Genomic DNA, 27,143 nt, shown 5'->3' with positions numbered 1-27,143 from the left:
GTGAGTTAAATAATTTTTTAAAGTTATTGAACATGTCTAGGATGGCATTACAGAAGTGTCAGTCAAGAAAAGGAGCTGATGGATTCTCTACAAACATTATGAAGTACAGTGTCTCTTTTTGGAATGCTTTGATATTTTAGTAGATGAGGCAGATGTGGTTGAAGGAGAAGGTATAACCACAGAAAGAGATATCCTTGCTTCTGCTTATAGGGACAAGAAGCCTTCATAGCAAGTGAATGAAACAAGCAGCTAATAGAAGATTAGACACCTCATGTATACAGTCTCATTAAACAACTGCAAATACTGGTTTAGAGATCTCAGATGACCTGGTTGGGTAACCCCTATTTCAGGATCCCAGGCAAACCCAGGACTGCAGCACCTCAGGCACGTGGCCTGGCTTTTAGCAGACTTTGCATATGAGAAAATAATATCTAGGGGGAATCATGAACAGCTTCCTGTAATCAGGAACTGCGTCTCTAAGCTATCTGTTTCTCTGAAAATATAATATTTGTGCTGTTCATGAAAGACAAGCCCAGTGTCTCACAGTTGGGTATATTTTGGAAAGGGGGGTGGGTGCATGTGTATACAAGCATGTTTTCTGATACACTGCAGTATCCTATAGAGAGGTATTTCAGTCCTGAAAAGGTTCAGATACTGATGTTAGGACACTTGCATTTTACTTATAGGCTTACAAACTCCTTCAGAAACATTCATTTCTTTATTGCTAAGAGCTCTTGCTCATACCTTTCTGGAGGTAGTCAGCTGACAAAGGGGATGATTCAGATGATGTAGAAAATTTTTAATATTTTTCTATATAGATTTTCCTCTAAAAGGAAAATTATTTCCACATTATTAATTTACACTCAAGACTCAGGATTTCTGTTTGAAATACTGATATTCAAGCTCTTTCCTAAGGAGCTAGGCTTTTAGATCTGTGGCATAGTTTGCTATACTATAGGTATACACTGTATGTATGGTTACAGTATTTGCATTCCCTTTATACAAAATAAATCTTTAATCTTTGAAAATTTTTAATGCTGATCATTTAATGACCTAAGAAAAGGAAAAGCACATCCACCTGCTTGAGAGTGCTTCCCAGATCTTGGCTTTCTGTGTTTTTCTCCATTGATAAAATCATGGAATGGATAGGGTTGGAAAAGACCTTAAGATCGTCAGAGGTCATCAGAGATGTCATTCTTTTTCTGAGGACTTCCAAAATCGGTCTGATCGTTGCTTCTGAGCAGGACAGCACATATCTTTGTTTCAGGTATTTTGCTAAAAGGTTACCTGATCCACAGGTAATTTAAATCTCCTTACTGTTTTTTTTACAGGTAAGTATTTCAGTCCGGTTTTTCTCCCAATATATTTTGATTTGGGAGAGGGGGATGAAAGACAAGGTGGAGGGAAAGACAGAAGAGAAGAAATCCTGGATGGCCTTCATATTGAAATCTTAGGTTGACAAAAGTACATATTTTTTTTAATGTAAATTAATAACTAGATAAAAAATAGACTGTTCCACCTGTCTAACTGGTCCTTAACTGCTCAGAGCCACAATTCCACAGCTGCTTTTCAGCTGGTTGGAGGACCAGTGGCACCACCTGCTGGCATTCCTTGCTGGCAGTAGTGCAGAGCTGCACCCAAATCTGAGGCTAGCATCCCTGAAGCAGCTTTAATCTATCAAATTTTGTATACTGACTGCCGCAGTGATGTGGAGATAAAGCTTCAGCGATGGTCCTACTCTTCAAAAACCCAGTGCTACGCTGATCTTCACTGCAATTAGCAATCAACCTGAATAAATGATTGCTTTGGATAGATCTTCATATACTTCGGTCACAGGAAGATTAGGAAGAGTATTTCAGTCTCAGTGGATCATGTGGCATGAGATATCTAGCACAAGATGTTTCAGACATGGGAAATTACTGTTAAGTAGGTGATTAAGGTTTTTTTTTTCCCCTTTTCTGCTGCTGAACTTCTTGCTATGTGTGCATGTAGACAATGCAAGGAAGAGTAGAACAATGAATCCATAGTAATGTTTGTATGCATTTGTTTAAAGACAGAAATTAAAAGCATTGTGTCCATGCCTGTGGCAGGCGGAGTGGAACTAAATGATCTTAAGGTGCTTTCAACCCTAACCATTCTGTGGTTCTATGAAATCTGTGTTGCTATGTGCTTATTGTGAGTGATTGTAAAGAATACCTGTTCAGTTTTCTGAAGCTTCCCATGCCTGCCAGCTGCTTGCCCACTGAGGGGTTTGGCTGGGTGGACAGGCCTGGGGCAGGGAGACACAGCAGAAACAAACACTCCAGAGCTCCCACTTTTTGCTGGGCTCCCTTTGGTTTCCAAATTGCTGTGGTTCAATCATGTTATAAATGCTTGCTGAAAATTATCATAGAAAGAGATGGAAGAAATATTAAAATTCCCATATCACTTGCTTATGGTTCACTTGCCGGTAACTGAAGATTACAGACTCTCTTTATCACTCATCAGTGAAAAAAAGGGCAGTGGAAAACCCCCCCCCTACTTTTATGTTATAAATGCCAATTAGTAAACAAATGCTGAGTTAAGGTGAAATATACTTCCAATTTCTAGGTTCATTGGCTATTATCTTCATGTCAATAGAACTGTAGTAGATATAGGAGATGTGCTAACCAGTGAGAGGGCTGATACTGAGGGTGCTCTTTGGTGTTAGCATACCACCACCCTTTGGTGTTAGCATATCAGAAGTAGCTGTCATCTCTGATTCCCGATTCTCTTTACTCTTGATTTTTCTTTTCTTTAATGAGTCTTCAAACCGGAGGAATCCTGTTTAATTAAGCAAAACTTGGTTTCTGATCCTGAAATGAGGCCTGAGGAGACAACCCACACTTCTGTAGCTACTCATGCTCTCTGTGGGTACCTGGAGATCACTGATGAGGTCTTGTCAAGTGCAGTCCTGAAACACTGGAGAGGAAACGCAGCGGCACTTCTTCGTGCTTTCTGCTTGCAATAGGATACACAGAGAATGCTGGGAAAGAATCATGTGTTGGAAGCTGATGCTTAGCCAGGGGTTTTGGGTATGTCTGGCTCAGGCAAACGCGGAGACAGGCAACCGAGGAGAAGGGATTCCACAATGTCTTGGTACTTGGATCGCTGATGCGATACTATCCAGATACTAAGCTGTAATTATTATGACACCCCGTCTTTGTTGGTGAAAAACACAATTCAGGCACTTTTTCTCTCTTAGAGATGGCTGTGTCACAGCAGAGGTACCTTGTTAAGGTAGTGTGGAAGTTTCACTGGTGAATTACAGACAAGACCCATCTTCCAGAACTGCATCTGGTGACTTACATGAGAACTGAACTGATTCAGAATGCCTCTAGGGAAAATGTCCATGCTTCACTTATATACTCGTTGTAGCATAAAAGCCTTCCTGTTCACGTGCAGCCTGTGACAGCAGGCGTCTCTTCGTTTGTCTGCTTTTGCTGATCTTTGGCAACATGGTCGTCATACGAGGGAGTTAATTTCACTGAGCCAGGTTTGTGAGCCTATACAAATTCAGTGTTTGAACAGCTCCAGGAGGGACAAAGGGATTTCAGACCCACTAAAGACTATCGTATTTGGACAGTTCCATGGAGCCAGAGGGACAATATTTAATGACAGAGTGATTTAACCCATGTATTTCTCAAACACTCAAGTGGTGTCAACTCCAGTCCATGCTGAGTATAGGCAGAAAGATAATGAGCTTACTCAGGGGCTTCATATTTTGTGTTACACACTGTCAAATATTTTCTTACCAACATCACTGGCTGTCTAAACTGCTGAGTTTATACAAGTCCATTATATTTTGTGCAATGATTAAATATTAAACCAGAGTGTATTTTCAGAAGAAATAAATTTAGAGCAGACCACTTTGTTCTTTAGCAAAGGATCTCTGCTCCTGTCAGTTAGGAGACAGAGCAAATATTCTTCCCTCTAATAGCATAATCATTCAAAAATGTTTGCAAGGATTTCTTTGTAGAATATGTGCTTGTGCTTTAGAGTCATTCTTCTATTTCAAAATGAGGATAAAAGGTTTAAGATTCAACAGCTGACAAGGCAATGCAGGCTTACAAACAAAATATGGAGGAGAAAGGGCCCAGTTGTGTATGAGTTATGCATTTACGGAGAAATGTAAAAGTGAAGATGCTTTGCCATGCCATTTAATTTTCAAGATGTTTTTCAGAAGCCTTCTCCTGTCTCTTAATAAATTTTAATGGTTTACCTTTATAGCCACCTGAGGTACTGCTTTGCAAAGCAGTAAGCCAACATAAACTTCTACACCTTCAGTTTCTTAAGGATGTTTTAACACACAATGGTAATGCTTTCATTTTAACAGATGGCACTTTCAGCATTTATGACTTTTACTAAAATCGGTAGGTTTATTTTTCAGATTTTGAGAATGACCATGCTCTTGCAATATAAGACACAAAAAAGCTGCACTCTTGGGTTAGATGCCTTGGCTTGTGGAGACTTGTGTGTGTGTGTTTCCATGTGAAACCTAGGAAAAGTTGTACTTGGACTTTCATTGTCATTTTCATACATTTTTCTGTGTCATTCCTTTTCTCCTTTTCTTCCATCATAATAGTGCAGATTGGAAATTGGCCTTTTTGGGGGGAGTGACAGACAATACTTTGAATACATAATGTTGTCTGTAATTTAATGGGAGTTTTTTCAGTGTAAAGGTCCCCCAGGTCTGCTCCTCAAGTGTACTGAGCACATCATTAATCTAAAGCATGTGCTCACTGGATTTCACCTTGAACATGCAGTAAAAATATCTGTGTCTTTATGCTGAAAAAGTTTTATGTGCTCTAGTGCCCATAAGTGATGAAGAGGAAGGAGGCATTCTCTTTGATAATGTTGCCAAATCTGCCATTGACCCCTTCGACACCTCTTCAGGATCGGTGCAGTTGATAGCGATCAAACCCGTGGCTCTACCTGCGGTTCATGCTGCATCAGACAGGAGCCAGGAATCTGCCATCATTAATGGAGAGGTAAGGGCTGTTGGATAATGTCTCCAGCTGTTTCCTTGGCTACATCCACAGGTGAAACAATCTGAAGCCTGCTAGACTTGAGGACCAGCAGGAGGTTTTCACCCTGATGCTATATAAAGTCCCATTAGCATTGCAGGCTCAGAGATCTGTGAATTTAAGATCTGCTCTTTCACAATGCAGCTATGAATGCACGTGACGTTGGAAGAGGCAATTTTCTATATTCCTGCCTTCCCAATATCCTTCTCTCCTATCATATTCTTTTTAACAAAATGAGTAATGAAGGCCAAGAGCAGAATAAGATCTCTGTCTTCATGAATGCTGTGGCTGAGCATGGAAATGTATATAGATCATCTGGGTGCCAAGCTGATCTTTCTATAATGAGCAATGCAGCTCATTCAGAGCAAGAAGGGATGCAGTAGGACCATGGCTTTGCTCAGTCTGCACTCCAGCCTGTGCACAGAGGGATGCACAGAGGGAGCTGTTTCCTGGGAACAAAGTGGGATGGTACAAGTGTCTGATCCAGATGCTGGCCAAAAACTGTGCTTTGGCTCCAACACTTGTTGGAGTCCGATTATTCATGTTTTTATGTAGATTTAAACAAGACTGGCTCATTTACAGAGGACTGAGGCTTTGATATGGTTGTTGAACATAATGGGGACAAGCCAGAGTGGTGTCTTGTTTGTAAACTCACACTGCAGTGGTCATTTAAAGATCAGCCAGCATCTGCCTGATGCTGTTTAAAAGCAACAAGGAGGGCTTCCCATGAGGGCCTGGATTAGAGCAGTCTGTTGTGCTCCATTTCATACTTGTATTTTAAGCCCTGATGTGCCCCATGGATTCCAAACTTGGAGAAAGGTTTGTTTAGATTTCAGCATTTATTTTCTGTAAGTCAGCAGGATGGCACATTTGGCGCTGTGTTCTCTCATGTACATACATTTGAAATTTGTGAGAAGACTCTAGAAACACAGAGCCCAAGTAAATGGCTCATTTCCATATAACTGACAATTTGAAGCAGGAGGGAAATTTTCTCAATACTTAGGAGCATCATGGGACCTGACCTGTACCGGCTCAGACCAAACATCAGTTTATTTAAGGATCTTGCCACTGGCAGGGCCCCATAACAGATTTGTAAGGAAGCATATAAATAAAAGGAACACATGACGATATTTCACAGGAATTTTTCCCCAGCCATCGGTAATGACTTACTTATGGTTTTGTATAGTCAAGGGCAATGTCTCTCTCTACTTACCCTGGAAGAGTTCTGGAAGAGTCCCCCCTGTGGTGCCCAAAAGCATGCACTTTGTTGGGTCACAACAATTGGCTAACATCATCAGTGTTTTTCTTCAGTGGGTGTATCTGAGTCACTGTTGTAATGGTACATATTTTTTAGGCTAAAATTATTTAACCATCTGCCAAGCCATAAGAATGCAGCAACTCTGTTCACTTGCAGTTCCTCACTCCTTGCAGATGGCACTGTGTGGTGCAAAATGCGCTCTGTAAAATGACACATGCAGCGCATCAAACATGCTCCAACCACGTTGTTGGAAGTAGCCAGCCCAGCACCATCCTTTCAACATCTTTTTGCCTTTTAGGTGAACAAGGCTTTGAAGCAGAAGTCTGATATAGAACATTACCGCAACAAACTGCGCTTGAAAGCCAAGAGGAAGGGGTACTATGATTTCCCACAGGTTGATAATAACAAGGGACTGACAGACAGAAAAAGAATGTATGAAAAAAACCAGAAAGAACTTGACCACATTTTGGATCCAGATGCAGATGTCTCATCCCCGTTTGGTGAGCCAAAGAACAGGTGAGTCTTTTTATATGCAGTTCTTTGTCTTGGAGAAAAGTTGATGTCCAGAGGTTGTAGGGAATCAAAGGGGTTGTTCTTAATGAGCCAACTGTTTGTTGTGTCCTCAGCTGGCCCCTCCCACTTTGTGAAGAAAATTCATATAACCCATGATTATTTATGAAAGTATGTCACCCGGTAAAACTGCAATGTGTTTAAAAAGAAAAAAATGGAAAGACAAAAAAATTAAGGGAAGGGGCTGTAGCAAGTTCTTGGGAGTCATTTCCCAAGTCAGGTAAAATGAAAAATTGGTAGTCATGTTCTTGGTAATACTGAGAGTGAACTAAAGCCAGGAAGTTAGCACCTGAATTTGCTCTTTCCCAAAGTTCAGTGGTGCCGTTATTTTGTCATTATTTTTATCTGAATATATTACAGTAGGCATACAACAACCAGTATGTTGTCCTGTATTTCAGTATGTCCTGCAGGGATGGTGTCTGTAAGGTTGTGTTTATACCTGTAACTGGTGATCTTCCTGTGCCTTTTACAGAGAAATTTATAAGTTGCTTATCTGTGATGTGAAACTGGCATATTGTATAACAGTACTAATGTCTGATTAACACTTCACTGTCTTTTGAGGATGGCACACCAGCAGCATTCATCTCCTCATTTTAGAAATGAGGGGGGAGTGCACATCCTGGTTCTGCCTGAGCTTGTGGGTGGACCTGCTCTGTTGCTGGTGCTCTCTGAAACACAAGTTGGCACATTGAAAAAAGGTGATCATACCAGTCCAACCCCAGGAGTAGCACAGTATACAGATTCCTCTTCCTTAGGGGTGGTGGAGGTGTGAAGGATTGTAAGAGAGTGTTTGCAATTGAACCTTGCACTATGAGGGCTCTGGTTCTTGAGGGACCAGTAGCAGCTGGTCCATGAGAGAAAAAGGGATACTGAATTACATTTCCTCTGGAAATGGCCTTCATGCCTGGAGGCACATTCTTGCATCTCATCTCCTGGGAAGTTCAGACCAAGTTTTTCCTATGAGCACAAATCAGGACTGCAGTCGAAGCATTGGTGGTGACAGTCTTTTTGCACACAATGCAACTTCAGCAATTACCCTTGGGGCACAGAGATGAAAAAGACTGTAATGGGAAATATAAAAGCAGCGTTGGCTCAGAATATGGTCAGAAGCTGTGACCAGATGAACTTCAACAGGTCTAGAGTTAAATGACTGGGGGGTATTGCCCTTGATGGGCCATTTCCCAGGGTTTTGCTGGTCAATGAAGAAAAAATATACTGGCTTAATTGTATGTTATGTTCTTGCTGGAGGGTCTGGGGCATCATTTCCTTGTGCAGTTTTCCAGTGTGGGAGGAACAAACTGCTCCAAATGCACTGAAAAGGTAAAATACTGATCCCTCAGAACACAGAAGTCCTGCTCTGTCTGCATGGTCTGTCCAGAACGTAAAGATGGAACAGTAGAAACATTGGTATGACTGTGTGCTGCACACATAGTGAAGGACTTAATGTTACTTTGGATGTTTATTATGCATCACATGCCATGCAGAAAATGTTTAAAACATGACACATGAAGCTTTAATGCTAGCCATCTGCTTTTTGTTCAGTATGCTGATGTTTGTTTGTTCATGTGCCAATGTACTGAAAGGTCCCGGAATACATTTTTTTCTGCATGCTTTCCAATGTGTTGTGTAAAGCTGTCATAGACTATTTGAGATAGTGATCACTGGCACGATATAAACTGCTTGAAGGCAGGTATACTGCTTTAGAGGAATGATTGCATTGTGTAGCTGAACCATAAAAGACTGACTGCCAGATTTACTTGTTAAACATACAGTCTCTCTCCCTGTATAGGAAGAGAGAAGAATCATTTCTGATGCTCTTTCTGTAAAGATGCAAAGCATTTAATGAACTTCACAGATGTTGCAGATGTTTGCAAACAAATCAGTCCCAAAGTCTAGCTAAAATTTCTATACTAAGACTTGGAACTGAACTTGATATGGTGTAACACACATAACAGCATTATTGTCTTCATTTTTCTAACTAAAAATAAGATGGCTAAAACAGCACACTGCTAGAGGAAAACCTTGAATAATACTACAAGGCAATGTGGGTTTATGAATCAATACAATTATATTTCTGTAATGAAATAAAATTGCTTTTAAAACAATCTAAGCTAGCATAAAATTGAAAAGATTTGATTTCTGACTTTTTCTGCTTTTAATCATTGTTTATATCATTACAGTTACAGCAATTAAAACCTGAAAAAATACCCTTTTTTTTTCTTTTAATAATAGCATTTAAGAGTGCTATTATTTTATTAAGTAAAAGATTTCATAGTTTCTAAAGAGAAGGTCTATTATACTCCTTTGTGTTTTGCATATATTCCACTAACTTAAATCATATTACTACAGCATTTCCAAAACACATCAGAAGATAAAGGTGCAGTTGATTACATCACTCAAGATTACCTTTACATTTTAGATTTGTTTTAAATTATATTTAAAAGTGATTTTCAAGGCATTGCTTCTAAATAATTTGATTGGTTCAAGAACAAACAGCTTTGTGCTCTTAGTGCCTCGGGAGTCTTCTGTACCATAAAATTTCTGTTTTAAAACGTTCTGGTTGTTCCCAGAAGACACTTGCTAACCCTTTTTGAATGCTAGTTGTTAGCGTTCATACCTCCTTTCTCATTAATAAAACTCTCTTCAATGAGCTAATTGGCAATCTCTGGCAATTTCTAAGAGCCTTCCGATGGTATGAACTATTCTGGGATTTTCTTTAATAGTTTTAAATCAAGTCAAGAATGTGCATGTATTAGAGAGCTGTGTACTTGAATCCCTTAGAAAAAATATCACAACTGCATCAACTGAGTATTTATGGACCTGTTGTAAAACATGTATGAAATTCTAGACACCTTTAATGTAGGAACATAAAGGTTGTCAGATCTGATTAGCCTTGGCGTAACGTAGCTCCCCGTGTTTTCTGGTAATATTGAGCACATAGTCTTGGAAGAAACGAGATAAGGCACTTTATTCAATAATATTTTTATAAGGGAAATTTATTCCAAAGCCTCTGCTTTCCTTCTGCTTTGGCAGTGCATTTAGGACTTTCAAACATGTGCGTAAAGATTTGTGATTAAAAGTCACACAGAAGTTTTTGAAAGTTGCCTTAACATTAAGCATATATGTGCTTGAATACTTAGTTTAATCAGAAGTGTAAAACTGATTTTTTTTTGTCCTGTGTTTTATCCTGTCTGGTCATGTAGATGTCTGTCTTTCTGCATTTCTGCAAACCAGTTTCTGCTGCTCTAATCTGTCAAGGCAAAAAATTCTGTTAAACATATCTGTAATATCTGAAGAATTATCTCTTCCCAGTGAATTAATTTGGACTGTGTTGTCATTTCATTTCACTGATGGTTCTTAAGATGTTAAACCATGAAGTCTTCATAATTACTCAATGGAACAGGCTACTTAGTGTGGTTTCCTCTTACGTCACTTACAGAAATATTCCTAGGCTTTCCAATAGCTGAAATATTGTGGAAGATCTCTTTGTAATTATTCAGGCAGTCCCAAACATTTCAAACTCCTGAGACCTTATTTTTACACCACTTCTTAACTCAAATAGAGCTCTCAGTCACAGGCTCACCTCACTTTAATGCAAGCATTTTTTGCCCTTCAATCAAATCTTAGTGTGAGATTGCATTTTCTGTCAAGTTACCTGGCAAGCATAGGAGAATGCTGGAAAAGTTACCCAAGCCTTCTACCTTCAATAGCCTGTTTCAACTCTTCTGTGATTCCCACAAATTTGTCAGTTATGACTGAAAGGCTGTTATGCTGTGCCTTTGAAAACCTCCCCTGCTGTAGCCTCAAAATCTTGCCACCACCGTGTTGAACCCACTACCACAGCAACAATCTTTTGCTAAGATTTGATTCGATGGCAAAAATACTTGTAATTTTTTAACTTTTCTAACAACAGTGTGATTATTGTGTTAATAAATGAAGCTGGCATGCCATTATTTGATCTGTTACTGATCTACAAGAGGAGGAGGAGTGCTTCTCTGGGGTGTGCAAGAAAATGACTAAGGACCAGATACACTATAAGAACAACATCACCTAAACTTTTCTGATTTAGATGAAGCCTTCTTAAAAGATGCAGCTTGATGAAGCATCAAGTTTCCATATCACGATTTGGCAAGCGCTCCTGAAGCATTTATGCAGGGATATGTATCTTACAGAGGAATGCTGTTTTGTAGAACCAACAAGGGAAGAAATGGTTGCACTGGAAAGATAACATATGGCTATTTTGGGTATTGAGCTGTTTTTCTATTACATTTGCTGTTTCTATTACATTTGCTTCCCCTTGCTTCTAAGCTCACAGTGGTGAAGGCTCAACACCTAGGGGTGCCTTTGCCCCAGTGCTTCCCATCTGGAAGGAGTTTAATCCCAGGGAGTACAGCTCTCTGATAAAGTTGTGGCCAGTTACCAAACTGGCTATTTAAAACAGCATCTTGCAAGCAGTTCCCTCCCACTCCTGTCTCTTCCTGTTCACTTTGCTGGGTGTTTGTTTCAGTGGAGTGTTATTCTGCTCCTTTCTTGTTGCTCAGGATCAGCAACCAAAATCCCTGCTCCTCAGCTGAGTGTGTGGAAGGTCCTATTATTTTTTTATAATAGCACATATTTAATTTTTATGAATTTGAATCATATCACCTGAGGTCAAAAGAGTTCTGATATTTTCCTGGGACATACTTAATCTGAAAAGCTTCCACATATGATGTCCGTGTCTTTTATGTGGCTTTATTTTTTTAAGAGTAAACAACATTAATGATCTCTTGAATAATGTTACTGATTTCTATCACTTACGTATACATAGATAGAATAGCCTATGATTAAGTGGCATTTTTATAAACCCCATCATATTAGAATAAAGGTAAGTATTGAGAACTGCTGCCTGTCTCTTTTCTGTTTTCTTTTCATTTTACTGTTTTCTTGTTTCACGTTTTCTAGGCAACCACTGAAGAACTCTGTATACAGAAGCAGGCAGTCTTTGAACAGCCCTAGCCCAGGAGAAACTGAGATGGATCTTCTTGTGACTCGAGAAAGACCTAGGCGGGGAATCCGTAACAGTGGATATGACGTGAGTTTATCAGATATATGTAATGAAATTTTCTCAGCAAGGTCTTAACTTACTCCTACACCCAGGAAACTATTGGTAAGCTACAAGCCAGAGTGGCACTGGGAATTTAACATTACAGTACTTTGTGTGCACTCAACATCCTGAAAAAAGCTCAGGATACTCAGAGCACAGACTCTTTCATGTACATTATAGCTGTACATCATTTTACAGTCTGAAATGCAAACAAAACATTTGCCCTGAAACTCATTATTTGCCAAAGTATTGAATTTTGAATTTATATAGTTCTTTTAAGTGTACAGCCACTGACATGATACTGGGCTTTTTTTTTTTCATTGCATTTAAAATCCTCTGTTTGTTCTGTAGCTCTGGTGCTGCTCTCTTGAATCAGAAGAATGAACAACCAACTTCTGGGAATTTCACTGAAATCCAGATGTCAGTGTTTTGTGGAAATCCCCTAGGAACAGATATTGTCCTCTTACTGTGTCAGAACGGGGAGAGTTTTGAACAGATAAATGTCAAAACCAGCCAGAGGAGATGCTGGTTTATGGTCCAAGGATCTCATGCAGCCAACACAAGGCAGACGAGTTGTCTAGTGCAGTCTCAACACACACTGGGTGCAGGCTGACACTGTGTGCATCCAGAATGAGGATAAAAATAGCCCCCACACTGGGGTAATGTAGAATTTTTTAGTCCTTTGTCATGTATACAAAATGCTATAGCTCAGCAATCCCTGAAGATCAGTCTCTAGAAAAGGTCTAAATCATTCTGGAAAATAAGGAAGCTCATCCTCTAAACTCTGTGGAGGAACAAGCATTTTGTCAACTCTCTCAGCTGCCAGGGATGCATTTTTAGCAAGGTGAAGGAATGTGCCAAGGCCAGGGGATTTGCCAAAGGAAGTTTAAATCCTTTACAGAATTCTTCAGGGCATGTTGTTGGTGCCATATTTCTTAAATGATTTCCTGCATGTGGACGCTTCCCAACAGATTGCATGAGTCCTGTTGTGCCATGTGAGTGAGATAACTGGTGCACTGCTTCGAGGCACCAGAATACATCACCGTAGCCTGGAAAAAGAAAGGTATAACCTGCTGAAATAGGTTTTACATTTTGCAAAAAGATTTCCTCCCAATATTTCCTTTATTTTTCAAGGTTTCTTAGATAAAAACATCGTCAAGCCAGCCTTTCCTCAGTATCCTGGAAATCATGTTTCAAGAAAGCAAGGGAATTTTTTGAAATACTAATAAAAGCTGTTTTTTCATAGGTGATATTTTCCTGAAATTAAAGTTGAAAACATTCTGGGAGCAGGCATGGCCCCCTGTTATTAGTTCAAAATTAATATGCCATAAATAGTTAGCAGAAGGTTTTTAAAATGTAATTTAATATATTATATATACTCTCTATAAAGTATATTTTAAAGAAAATTTGTTTAAATCCTTGAAAGTAGATTAATGAGCTTATGCAGATTCTGAAATATTCTAAAAGTCATGATAAACTCTGAGCTCTGTGCACACCACACACAAGTTTGCTTTCGCCGTTCTTCTGTTATTGTTGAGTGAGCTGTCCATGGCAGTGTTTTTACTGGTCACTTACATAAAATTCCATTTGCCTGATGTGCTGCAGATTCACTGCAGTGCACCTCTTCTAATTCTGAATGTATTTCTCATCTGAAAGTAGAAAAATTCCCAGGGGAAATGGGAGAGGATGTTGAAATGTAGTTCCCAAGCCTCCACTTGCAGCGTGGGCTGGTTTCCCTCACTCCTGTCTGAGGCTCCTCAAGCTGTGCCTAGTGTCTGACAGGCTTAGTCTCCTGGATACCCGCAGGCAGGCTCCTATCCGTATTCATGCACGGAGTTCATACGGATCTCACCAGTTGTGCAACTAAACACCTCTGGAAATCTGACCTCTGAAAATGGGTGGGAAAGGGCTTTGAAAAAGTGCTGGGTTTTATGCCGAATCTTCTGTCCTTTCCTTTTCATCTAGTAGTATGCATTCTTTATTCATAAGAAATATTTTAGACACTCTATAGAAGCCTAACGGCTTCACCAAGGGATTGTAGTAGAGAACCTGATTTATTTCAGCATTGGATACTAACAGATCTCTTGTGGGATTCCATTCACTGACATTTTTATAGATATGATGGAATAGAAGAACCATGGTTATTAATCATCCAGTTGGGATAGTATGATTTCAGAGACTCTTGGTTGCACTCATAGAAACTACTATTGCATTTTATAGTCAGGCTTCTAAAACTTACCTGATTTTTATTTACTGTAACAACACAAACAACAGCGGAATCAAAACGCAGGAAGAAAATTAAGGGAAACTATCTAGTTGAAGATTTCCTACAAAGTTTTTCCATTTAAGATAACTTGTTGCAGTTACATTGTTCCTCCCCCAGTCTTAGTGTGTACCACTTAGGAAGCCTGGAGTTGGGTTTGTGGTTTTGAATTTGTATAATATACTATATAAATATAATCATACAGATGACGGTTGAATTCTAATATGCAAATGATTAATTATTGTCATGGTTTTCCTTTTCCTTCCATGCTATATTTTCATTAAGTACAAAATATAACTATGCTTGTAACAGCTAAGATATTTTAGTTAAATTATCAGGTTTTAGGCTAACATGTAACTCTTTGAATGGCTGATAACAGAAGAAGAAAGTCAATTTTATATTTTTCACTGCAAATGAAGAAATATGTACTATGACTGTCCTATAGTACATATGACCATACACAACTTGCAAAAGGTTAGGGGCACAGTTGCTTATCTAGTCAGGTGTAGAAAAGCACTATTACATGGGAAAAAAAAAAGTATGCCACAGTAGGAGCTACAGAGTGGTCAAATACATTATTAGGATAGTGCTGGAATTTTTAATAAGAATATCCTGTTGTATTCATTTACTTGTGGCTATTTAAAATGCTAACACAATTCTAACCACACGCTATACAGGAGGTACATATCCTGTTCTTCATGCCAGTTATCCTAGCATCTTAAATGCATTTTACTGATATTTAAAGAATTATAAAGAATTGGTTGCTTTTTCAGGTTGCCTGTTTAAAATGTGTTTTTTAAAACTACAGGCTGTAAAATCAATCTTACAGAATATAGATTAAGTTAGGTATTTACTGTCAAGCTCTTACAATATGATGTTTCTGTCTTGGAGTTACAGGAAAAAAATGCAGGGGGTGACTTCTGTTTGTATTTATCTGTACAGAAGGAATTACCCTAGAAGTAACCGTTCAAGTTAAGCTGCCCCAGTACTACCTGAACCTTAAGAGTACATGCTTCATTCACTGTTCCTACATTAGGTTTAGATAGATTTTTGCGCAGTTACTGTTTGGTGGCTAGGTAAGATGACCAAGCTGGGTCAGCATTCTGCAGGGGACAGGACCTAGTTTGTGGCATCATTGTTAGTGGTCCTCACTCGGTTATAAATTTCAGGAAAACTCCAAAACTTTCATTCTTCTGAAATCTTACTATGTGTGAATGGAAATAGAGTTTCAGTCTCTGTAGCTGTAACAAGTGGTCCCTTGTAAGGGGTCCTTCGTAGTGATGGTACTATGTAGCAAGCCATGCTCCTCCTGGCACAGTTGTACTCCCGTTGATACTATCAACTAAGAAAAGAATGTAAACATTAATTCTAATTGTTTTTAAGTGAATCATTGACAATTTAATCTGCTACAGAGTGTCCCTGATAGTTTTTGCAGCAAACAATGCAGGCTATAAAAGGCAATTATACTCGCCTGCAGCGTGTAACTCCTTTGCAGTATTTGTCATGTGTCTACATTGTCACAGCTCCTGACTTTGTATATGTTACATCTGTGCTTGAGAATGTTTTGTGTGGAGCAGCACAATTACTGTCTTGTAAAGCTTTTTACGTATACGTGCTTTTATTCCATCCAACAGACCGAGCCTGAAATTATAGAAGAAACTAATGTCGACCGTGTCAGCGAGCCTCGGGGCTATGCCAGGTCCCGTCAGGCCAAGGGCCACTCGGAGACCTCGACTTTAAGTTCTCAGCCCTCCATCGATGAGGTTCGGCAGCAGATGCACATGCTCCTGGAAGAGGCTTTCAGTCTGGCCTCTGCAGGCCATGGAGGACAGAGCAGGCAGGAGGCTTACAGCTCCACACCGCACTTACCCTACTCCGAGGTTGTGACCAGTGCGCCTGGTACCATGACCCGGCCTAGAGCAGGGGTACAGTGGGTACCCACATACAGGCCAGAAGTGTATCAGTACAGTTTACCAAGACCAGTAAGTGAAACTTCTCTTTAGTATACTGTAATATGCTGCTCTGAGACACATTTTTAAAAGAAGTAGCCCTGTTTCCATGCTTGAAACCAGAATGTAAAGCCATGCTTATGTTAAATAAGTATGGGTAGAGGGGTGTGTGTGTATATTTTTACCCATACCTGTCTCTTGCAGGAAGACTCAGTATCTATTTCAGTAGCAAGGTTGTCTTGTCTAAGCTGTGCTTGAAAGAACAGCCTGCACTAAGCTCCAGGCTGTTCAGCAGATCAAAAACTTGCCTGCATGTCTCCTCCTCTTAAATGAATGTGTATTAGGAAGCAGTCTGGTTTTGTAGAAAAACTGTGTAGGCACAAACACCCAATGCTTCTGCACGAGGTCCATCAGTGAAGAGTAAGAGGGTGAACCAAGTGCAGTAATCGAAGTGACCTGAAATGTGGGCTGTTACTGTCAGTCTTGCAGTTATAGCCATTGAATTGGGACTCGAAAGATGGTTTGATTCCACAGGTGTCTTGGTTGACTTTGTGTAAATCACTCTTTAGGCTTCATTTTCTAGCCTCCAGTTATGACTAACATGTCCTTACCTCACAGAAGTAATAAAGAAATTAAGAACTTAAATCCGTGGGTGCAAATTGTTAAAGGAATTTTGTAGGTATCACAACAGCAGTCGCAGTAGCATTATGCACACCCTTGGCATGGGAAACTACCTCTAAATTCCCACACACAGTATTGTGAAACTCAATAACATATTTTCCTTCTTATATGTCGGGTATAAATCTGAACCAGAGATGATTGCTTTCACATGAGAAATAGCCCATATATCAATATCAGTGTGAAAAGTTGTTCATTTTAAGGCATTTTTTTGGTCAGAAACGAATAGTTTTTTAAAGAATGCATTTCAAACTGAGTTGCTTACTAATGCAGAAAAATGTCCTCAGTTCAAAATAACTATTACCATGACTTCCTTCCATGACAATAAAACACCCCCCTCCCAAATTAAAGGATGCTGTTTCTGTACTATTGTAAACATATTTGAAAGCCAGTGGCACTGTCTGCAAAGGTTCAGGCTGGTGCTGTTTAAATCTTGCTAAAGGTTACTTCTGGTGCTTTGAAATTGGTCCGATGAACTTCATAGAGCGTATAATCATATTTTATGGTTAGAATTCAATTACAAGCTTAAAAGACAGCTAATGGCTAGTCAAATTACTTTGACACTTCAGAGAATCTTTCTATAATGAAATAAAAAATATTATATGGCAAAAAGTTGTTGGGTTTTTTTATTCTTTTAATGTAGTAACCATACTTTTTGGTGAATGCTTCACTGTTTGCTTTCTAAGACTTCAGATACAAATGATTACTCTTCTAAATCATCTCTGTGTTTAGCACCTTTAAGCATTTCCTTATCTTTCTGTTTTGAAGATAGTGTTAAAAAATTCCCTGCAGATAGTCGATGGCCACAGATGTGGATAGGCATGAGCTGCTGGACTTTGGATAAAGGCTGTTAATTCATAGCGTGCTCTGTATCAGTTTCACAAATACGAGCTGTACTTTAACCACACCATGTACTGGCTTGTTCTCAAATGGGGACAGAGGGTTGAAATTGAAAATACCCAGTTGAGATGTGTGTGGGAAGTGACCTGTGGGTAGGAAAAACATGGAAGAATTGCTGCTCTCTGCACGTGAGCAGCCATTTGCCTGCCTGGAACACCTCTGCTGAGCAGCCCTGGGGAAGGTGCTACCACAGGCAGTGCTGGAGGTGAGGTGGCTGGCACATAGGGAAGGTGTCAGCTTGGTGAGCTGCAGCATGAGCAACAGCCTCCAGCACCTTTGGGAATGAGAGGTACTTGAGCACTGGCATATTGTTATGTGGGGTAGGATGTTACCTCTGCAAACCAAGAATTATTTATTTTTGCCCTTTCTTAAAAGTCAGTTCCAGTCTGGTGTCTGGTACCTGTGTAGTCTGTCCTGAATCTCATATGTGATTACTTCTGCCAGTGATTGTTATATTGTTTGTATTATATAAGTCCTTATTTTCCAACAAAATAGAGTTTGGAATCAATGCAGGATGTTTCTCTTTTTTGTTTTTGTTTGTTTGGTTTTATTTGTTTATTTGGTTTTGTTGTTGATGGTTGTTTGTGTTTTGTGGTTTTTGTGAAAAACAAGTGATGAACTTTTTTTTAAAGGATAAACTCATTTTAAAGAATAAAATTAGGCAAATTTTCTGTTAAATCAGCTGTTTGTTTTTTTTTTTTTTTTGTTTTGTTGTTTGGTTTGGTTTTGGTGTTTGTTTTTTTCTTTTTTCCTGGTTGGATTTACAACAGTGTACAAATTTCAGTGAAGTGACTTTATTTCTATAATCACAGCAGTTAGCCTAGAACCTAATTGCTCATCCAAATCTGTAACAGGCATCTGTAGTAAATCTTTGGTCTAATTTAGCCTCTGAAAATTTTTTTCCACTGGTGTGTTGCATGCAGGAAAGCACCAATGCCCCAATTCTTGAAGAAATTCTAGCAATGTTATTGGAGATCCTCTCGTATCCATTTTGGTGTCTGTGGAAGGTCAGCACAAAGAGGGCTGGCTGCTCTCCCCCTGGATGGACTGTTTCTTGGCATGGTGTAGCAGATCTCCTAACAGGAATTTTCCCCTTAACAGGATTCCATCTGCCCATGCATAGGCTTATGCATGCTCATGCAGCCATCAGCAGAATATTGCCTCTCACTCAAAATTGTTCATCTCCTATGTATACATTAAAATAAGTGCTTTGATTTTCTTTTCTCTCTCCAAATTTTCAGTGCAAGTCACAGCATGTTTGTGAGCTGTTGTCTGTGATCCCTTAAAATGTCTCCTTTGATACCCATTTGCCAAAGCACATCCACTGATACACAAGAGAACCCCCAAATCTACCTCTGTGTCTTTATCCACCCTGTTATACTCAGTCGCCAACCTCTCTGAACCATTAGCTCATGTGCTGTTCCTTTCAAATGGGAGTAGGGGGGAATTAATTTCATGCTTACTTTCATATTCTCAAATGCATGCTGAGAGCAAGATGTGGGATGAAAGGCTTGTGGAGCCAGAGGAAGTGTTTGCTTCAGCCTGCAAGATCACTGCAAGATCAGCTTTGCAGATGCAGAAGAGGCACTGTGGACCATTTCAAGTCCAGCGCTATTAGGAGAAATCTAATTGAGGTTTTCTTTGATGCAAATTCAGTATTTGTTTTTTCCATACAATTCTTTCATTAAACATCAGTATTTCCAACCGCTGGCTAGGAAATGTACCATTGCCTTATTTTATTTTCTTTTTCCCCTGCCTAAATATAGAAATACTTTAAATACCATTGTAGCATGCTGAAAGTAAATATTAGGAGACTTTGTATGCGGCACGAAAGGAAAAATTACATGCCTTCATAGACATGCCTTTGAGCAACTCTGCCCTGCTATAATAGGGGTGCAGTGAGAGGCGGCAGAAAGACGCTTGATCTGTATTGCTTTTCCCTTAGAGATATTGACATCAAAAGTCAGTATTTGGTAAGTTACTCTTCCTGTGTGTTAACCCAGTTTTGCAGCAATTTGAGAAGGAAGTTACTGGAACTCTGTCTAAATGTGTAATCTTTAAATATGAATACTGAAAGATAGTGTTTTTTGATATTTAGTGTGGGACTTACATCGCCAAATTCAAACCTAAATGTAGGTGTTAAGTCTGAGCTAATCATATAAATGCTGTAGGCTCTTTCTACAGGCAGGAGATAGTGACTCATGGCATGGTAACGTGTTTCTAGCTGTCTCTGCTCTTCGTGGAGGCAGCTTCACTGGCTAAACCACATACATACCTCTTTAGAGGTCTAAAGAATCACCATTAGACTTTGGAGTCTAGTTTTTTCTTGATGTCTTGATACTGGACAGCCTCCCCATCATTTGTTATTTGCTATTGCTCTGATCTTATTTTTAATCCTCTGCATTGCTCGGAAGCATCATCAGTAAAAACAACAAAACTGCAAAAGAGCCCAAAACCGCAATGTGTTGAAGAAATGTGTCAATGAAGTGCTAGAGAGATATCATCCCTCTGTCTTAAAGTATCTTTATCAAAGTTATGACCTCTAATCTATAGCAGTACAAAGAATTTAGAAGATAAAATTTTGTCCTACATCTCATTTCTTGGGCGCTGTGTGTTTCTCGCACACGATTACTCATCCTTCACATGTATTAGTGATGAAATCCAGAATTACCATGGGCAAGATGCTCAATGTTGTGACTTACTGGGTTGGCCCTGTGTTCCTCTGAATTGCTCTACTTTTTCAGAACTGTTTGAGACCTTTGTTATTGCTTTAGAATGTTACAAAGCTTGGTTGTTTTTTGGTTTGGTATTTTGATTTTTTTTTTATTGTGAAGAATTTTCTTTTCATCTCTTCAAGGCTGAAAGGAAGAGGTTGAAATTGCTCCCAGGCAGCTTTACTTCACTTCATGCTGCTCTTAGGATGCTTTCTGAATCTTTAAAACACTTTTTTTCTGGAGGAAGTGAAAATACATAATCATAACAGATCTATTTTGCCAGCAAGGATACAAATGTCACAGAGACAGTGTTTAATACACTTTATTTTAATGAGACTTCATCTGGGCTCTGAACTCATTTGTTCACATTTTCTCCCACATCCTAAAATCACCCAAGCACTGTAAATTCTAAAATAAAATGCAATCACTATTGATGCCACAAAAAGTTAACTTCCTGTTGGCTAGCATGTGAAGCAAGTACTTAATTTCTCATTTGCTTTTGATTTTTAATTTGACTGAGATACACTGGTGTTTCAGAAAATATTTATTTCTCTCCTGTACAGGCTTACAGATTTTCTCAGCTTCCTGAGATGGTAATGGGTTCTCCTCCACCGCCTGTCCCTCCCAGAACAGGTCCTGTGGCTGTTGCGTCTCTCAGGAGGTATTTATCTGTTGTTTTATTTTATGTATGAGCTCTAAACCCTACTGTTTGTAATACAAACTGGGGCAAACCTTGAGGGGGTATTTACAAGCCACTTAAAAAGACACATTAATGAAATTTGAAACATGTTGGTTTTGTTTCATTTCAATACAAAGACGAAAGGAATAACAATGAATTTTGTCTTCTATTGGCTAATCGGTTTCAATAAAATTAGGAAATCCAGGCTCCAATTTCTTTTAAAACATGCTTTGCCTCAAGTCGCATAATGGTGCAGTGTATTGCAGGCGTGGGGTAGATAACTCGTGCTGTCATTTTCCCTGCTTGTCTCTATTGTAAGGACTTGCAACAGGATATGGAGGAATTGTAAGATGTTTCTCAGTACCCTGGATCCAGGGATTTCTGCCTAGCTTTCAGATATCTCATACCTGTGTTTCTGAAGCTAAATCCTTGCAAAAGCCTGATTGCCTTAGCTCAGTTCATACATTCTGCCTCTTGCTCACACCAAGGCACTCTATAAAATGCTTTTCAAGGAATTTTCCCAGTTCTGTGGTGGATGATTAACTCCTTTAGTCCCCAGTGCTGTGCTGTTAGGTGCTGCCTGGTGCCAGCTGCAGTTGGAGGCACTGCAGGCCTGCTGAGCATTGCTGTGGAGCACTGAGGCCAGAGGAGACTTTCCTGACTGGGTGCTAATGACACCGGAACTGCATGCAAATATTCAGGGCATGGGCACTGTCTGCTGACATATTCTTGTTCATCCATTACATTTTAGTTGTTGAAGCAACTGGGATGACCATTTCAAAAGATGTTAGTACTTCCCAAGTGCAGTTAACATTACTTACCATAGTAGTCTCCTACCATATGATACCATGTCATATATACTTGTAGTAATACGGTAGTGTCTGCAGTCTGGTGTTGATAAACTATGGTGAAGCTCTGGGTTTTGTGTTGCATGTCACAGGCATTTGAAGCAGCAAGCAAAGGCTCTATGAGATGGCAATAACATGCTTTGGCAAAGTAGTGACCAAGCTAAAGAAGTTGTTCTCAGACTTCTCCAGAAGTACTGTTCTCCAGGTGTTCTTCAAACTTCTGTCATGCCAGAGCAAAACCAGATAGCTCATTCTTAGCTGGCTTGTCATCAGCTGTAGCTGATAGGCATGTATGTGGCTATGAATCTCATCTGTCAGTCACAATGACAAAAGTTTCTATTTTTTCTTTCTTAATGCACAGGTCTACATCAGATATTGGCAGCAAAGTGAGAATACCTGAGTCCAGTGGGGCAGATCAGGCCCAGCATCACGATCAGGCATCTTTTGCACCGGGTTCAAGAGCTCCGATGTCTGTTGGTCCACTTGATCAGGCAGCTTTTCACTCAGGTGAAAAAATAATGCAGACATACAACTTGCAGCTTTGAGAGCCTTGTAATTTATTTTGCATATAAGTGAATTTACGAGATATAGCAAATATAGATGATTATTTGGAGAAAAACTATTAGGTGGTTTAATATTGTAAGTTTAAGCTAATACACTCTTTTGATGGTATCTGGATGACAGCTGGGAAAATACTTGAAATAGCTTTTCATTGATGGAATATGTTTTTTTGAAGAGCTATAGAGAAGAGCTTACAAGATTAAAAAAATCATTCTTGTTGGTTCAAAGTCTTTACATTTGTAGGTTTATTAGATATGGCTCTTTTAATCTGCCAGGAAAAAAATCTTTCCTAGCTTTCTCGGAAGTAATAGAGAATTACCTGCATTGTATTCAACATCTTCTACTGAGAATAATAATGTGGATATCCAAATCTGTTGTCAATTAATTAAATATAGCAGGTTTGAAGGATCTGTTCTGCTTTCACTTATTGCCTTACCTTCTGCAAATGGTGCATGTGAATCTGAAAAGAGCAGATGCTCACCCTTTCATTTTAAAGCATTTCTAGCTACAAAATATGCTGTCTACCAAAGCTTGTTCTTCATGTCTCAAGTAATGTACTCTGTGATATATTTTTTTATTGTTTGCAGTGATGTGGAGATTTTATTGCTGTATGTTAAAAACAGGTACGTTGTGCTACCACTGCAGAGTGGCTGCATTTCAGAAGAGACAAAGTGACCTTTGTGTACATTGTGGAGTTCACCAGAATAATCCTGGGGGTAGTTGGAGGAAAATTTCATATATGTGATAGATGCTATGTACTGCTATGAAATAGATGCTATGAAATGCTGCAGTATAGGGAAAGACAAGGAGAGTTGTGAGGAAACTGTAATACATGTGTTTCTAATGTTCTGGTGGGAAAACAAATTTGTATTGCCTCAATACATGAAGAAACATTGCTGCAGGTGCTGATTTGGCATGAAACGGCCGGCCTCATGTCACTCTCATGCAGCCCATCAACATCAGCTCTACAATAATGATGTTGCAGTAAGAATTTGGGATGAGGTGTTATATCAGCTAATTGGATGTTCATTTTGAATAGTAGCTTATTTTGCTGTGCTGTAGAAGCCATGTGCCATCTACAGGAGCAGCACTTTCTTCTCTGTACATGTCTGAAGAATACTTATTTCTAGCCTTGCTAACTCGTTTAAATTAGCAACCCTTGTGCTGTTGATGACCCGGGAAGAACAAGGATTGCCCACACATCTTCTCTTAGTCCACCTCCTTCCAAGCCAAGGGGCTGGAGGAAATTGGTCTAGAGGTCCTGTAAGATACCCCATGGCTACCTGCCATGCAGGCATACATCATGGATCCCACCTCTCCATAGCAACTGGATGGTGACTGCTTCTCTGAGGGCTCAGTGACTCCAGCATTCTTCTGACATAGGGGAAAAGGCACTACAACCCAGTGTCAGAATGAAAGCTAGGACTTTTAGTCCCTGGCAGCAGAAAACACTGTGTAAACGTAAAACATAACATACAAGTTATTAGTCTGTATTTTGGATAAAAATATCCCTCATGGTTTCTTCCCATTTTTTTCTGATTTTTTTTTTGTTTGTTTGTTTGTTTTGGGGTTTTTTTTTCTTTTTTTTCCTTTTTTTGAGGCAGTGTTAAAACAGATGATACGCTTCTGCTCTGGAGGCAATTTTCTGTGATAAAACTGAACTGGTGCCAACAAGTTTCCTTAAAAATGTTTAAATTGTAGCTGCATAATTTATTGCAGTTGTAGACTGCTCCTAGGAAAGGAATTGAGCAGGTACAGACTCCGTACTTTTTATGGAAGCATTGAAGTTTTATGAGGAGGTTGTTGAGATTGCAACCTTTTAAATGTATCACTCATATTTATAGATTTTGTGCCTAGAGATATTAAGACAGTTTAATTCTGCCTAGACACATGAAGACAGACTATGTAAACTGTGAAAAGAAAGGTGCATTACTCTGAAGCCCATGGTAACAACAGCTAAAAGCTGAATACAAGGAAGCAAACGTAAGGGGGAAACCCCACCCTTTTTTCTAATGATTCAAAGTTTTGATGAAGATCAGCTGTTATAAGGATCAAGTCCTATGGACTAAGTTGTCATTTCTTTTTCCGAAGGATGTGCATGATTTAGACAACTGCAAATCTTGCCTCGTCCAGTATTTCCCAGCATGATAGATGTGTTCTAGTCAAACGGTGGCAGCCTTAAATCCAGCCGATGGTGGTCACATTCTCACAATCACCAAATAGTTACTTCATAAGCACTATCTTCTAATTTAAAACTGAAAATGGCAGCTATTAATTATATCTACTCTCTTTCTTAATAGGAAATACCGTACCAGCAGTGTTTGCCATACCAGCAGCAAACCGACCTGGCTTCACAGGCTATTTTATCCCAACACCACCCACCGCATACAGGAACCAAGCCTGGATGCCCTATGCTGGAGAGAATGAATTACCAGGGCAGTGGGCAGACTCAGTAAGCATCCTTGCTTTTCTAACTACATATGTTTTCTGTGATTTGCACAGGAGAAAGTTTAAGCAATGCTAAGTGATCAGCAAAGAATCTGAGAGGGATAATACTTCCTTGCATGGGAATAATCCCTAGTAATGAGAAGCTATAAGAGAGGGCATAGATACTTTAGCTGTCCGTCCCATGAACTGAAAGCAAGGTCTTTAGAGAGTTAAATCATTCACTAGGTTAGGGACTGGCACCTATTTAAAGATGGTGAGTTAGGTACCATTTTTCTTTCCCAAGACAGAAGTTAAATAATTGGATAGGCACATGGCAGGATTAAATGATGTTGCCTCTCAAGGTGGCCTTGTGCTGTTGGGAAGCTGGGGAGCATCTTTCCCTTCTGGAGGCTTCTCTCAGGACAGCCCAGCTCCTGAATCCTAGCTCCCAGCACTGCTCCAGCCTTTCCTGCTGCATAGTGCTTCAAGTCCTCCTGCAGGCTGGAGTGACAGATCATAAAATAATTAGCTACACAATCCTAGTCTGAGAAAGATGTATTTTTTAGCCCAGACTATACCTACATTTAAAAGAAAAAAAGTTGAAACATCCTAAATTGAATTGCAGTAGTTTATCATGTTTGAAACAATTTCTAAAATCTAGGGCTTTTTTCCACTAGGAAAAAGAAAAAAAGATCAGTTCTGCTGCTTGAGCTCACATCTGGTATTTATGCAGAACCAATTCAGCTAAACAAACTGGGAGATAGATTCTATTTCCTTGTGCATATCGTCAACAGAATATTCTAGTGATGGCAGTTACAGTCTAAGTTGGCTTTGAGCAGCTAAGCAAGAGACAACATGGTCTCATAAATGTTCCTGGGGACGGCTATTTGTCGGCTAATCTTTATTACTGCTCCTAATACCTGCGAGGAAAAGAATTTGGTTTGGCTGTCAGATGCAAGCCTGAATCTGTAGGCTGAACTGTTGGGAAAAAAGAGGTTCACCTGTAAGCTGAGCACATCTGCTGCTGTGCCCCTGATAACCAGGAGGCTTGTGATGCTGTGGTACAGATTCCCTCCCCAGAGCTGCCCTTCCTGCAGGGAAACCCTTTTTATTTTCTTTGTTGTTGTTGTTGTTTTGGGGTTGGTTTTTTTTTTTTTGGTTTTTACCTTACTGACATTTTAAATCCAGGAGGTCTGTTGTATCTGAGCAATCATCCAAACTTTTTCTTTAAGAACCACCACGCAAATCAGGAAAAGTACTTTACTTATCTTCTGTTCTTTTCCCTTTTGGTATCTCTACTCCTTGGCTGCAGTCCTATGAAGTCAGACATCATGTGTTGAAAGTGGAGGCTGAAACTGGAAAGCAAGTGTCCAATCCCCAGTTCCTTCCTTTGGAAAGAGAAGAGTGTAACCCTGTTGTGGGTTTCACTGTTTCCAGGGAAAGAGGGGGAAAGAGCAGTTAGTGCCAGTGGACCATACACAGAGGAATGGAGAGGGATGCAAGAAGCTGCCTGAAAAATAACTGTGTCAATAGAGAATTTAAAGGAAACAAATGTTCCTTTTAACTTCATTTACCTATTACAGAGCTTTAACAACTTACTGCTCAGATTTTCATCCCTCCTGTGACCTTGCAGGAAGAAAAAGAAATTTAAACCAAAATATCGCAGTTTCCATGAGGAATCTGCACCTCTTAATGACTGCAAATCTGTCAAGAGATTGTCTTTGTTTGAGAATCATTACTAGAGGAAGTAGTAATAGTGTTAGCAACATAATACAGTCAGAAGCCTGAATAAAACTGCAAAAAATAAAGATCAAAAGTAATATTCTGGGTTTAAGTTTCCGGACGCTTTCTGGTTTCTGAGCCTCTAGAGCATAGCTTAATCATGCCTGCAAGATTTTCTTGACTGTTTGTAAGAACAGTGGCTTAATATCCATAAGGTGGAAATTGAAATTCTTTACTTTGCATGCATTTCCACCAGCTAGGCTGTAAACAGGGAACATGGGAAACAGAAATTTGACAACAAAGAATTATCTTATAAGCTCAATTTACTGTCATCTGTTATTTTCTCAGTTAAATGGTAAGTATTGAAACACTACATTTTGTGGGAGAAGGCAACTGTATCCAACAAACCAGTTATTTTCCAAATTGCTAGATGCTGCTTAGTGAAA

General features: G+C 39.4%; 1 protein-coding gene across 4 annotated transcripts in view; it reads left to right on the top strand.

Annotated features, from left to right (window-relative positions):
* Positions 1-27,143, top strand: part of KIAA1549L (KIAA1549 like) — a 121,540-nt gene that overhangs the window by 88,048 nt on the left and 6,349 nt on the right. For all 4 annotated transcript variants that reach the window (XM_030483796.1, XM_030483795.1, XM_030483797.1 and 1 more), the window contains exons 14-20: positions 4,831-5,009; positions 6,602-6,819; positions 11,815-11,944; positions 15,854-16,201; positions 21,024-21,121; positions 22,349-22,494; positions 24,849-25,000. In XM_030483796.1, coding sequence (XP_030339656.1) covers positions 4,831-5,009; positions 6,602-6,819; positions 11,815-11,944; positions 15,854-16,201; positions 21,024-21,121; positions 22,349-22,494; positions 24,849-25,000 — 1,271 coding nt within the window. The remainder of the gene's footprint in view (positions 1-4,830; positions 5,010-6,601; positions 6,820-11,814; positions 11,945-15,853; positions 16,202-21,023; positions 21,122-22,348; positions 22,495-24,848; positions 25,001-27,143) is intronic.

This window comes from Strigops habroptila, chromosome 4 (genome assembly GCF_004027225.2).
Source record: "Strigops habroptila isolate Jane chromosome 4, bStrHab1.2.pri, whole genome shotgun sequence".
NCBI lineage: Eukaryota > Metazoa > Chordata > Aves > Psittaciformes > Psittacidae > Strigops > Strigops habroptila.
Note: the sequence above shows the minus strand (reverse complement) of the source record. Positions and strands in the feature narration are given on the sequence as shown.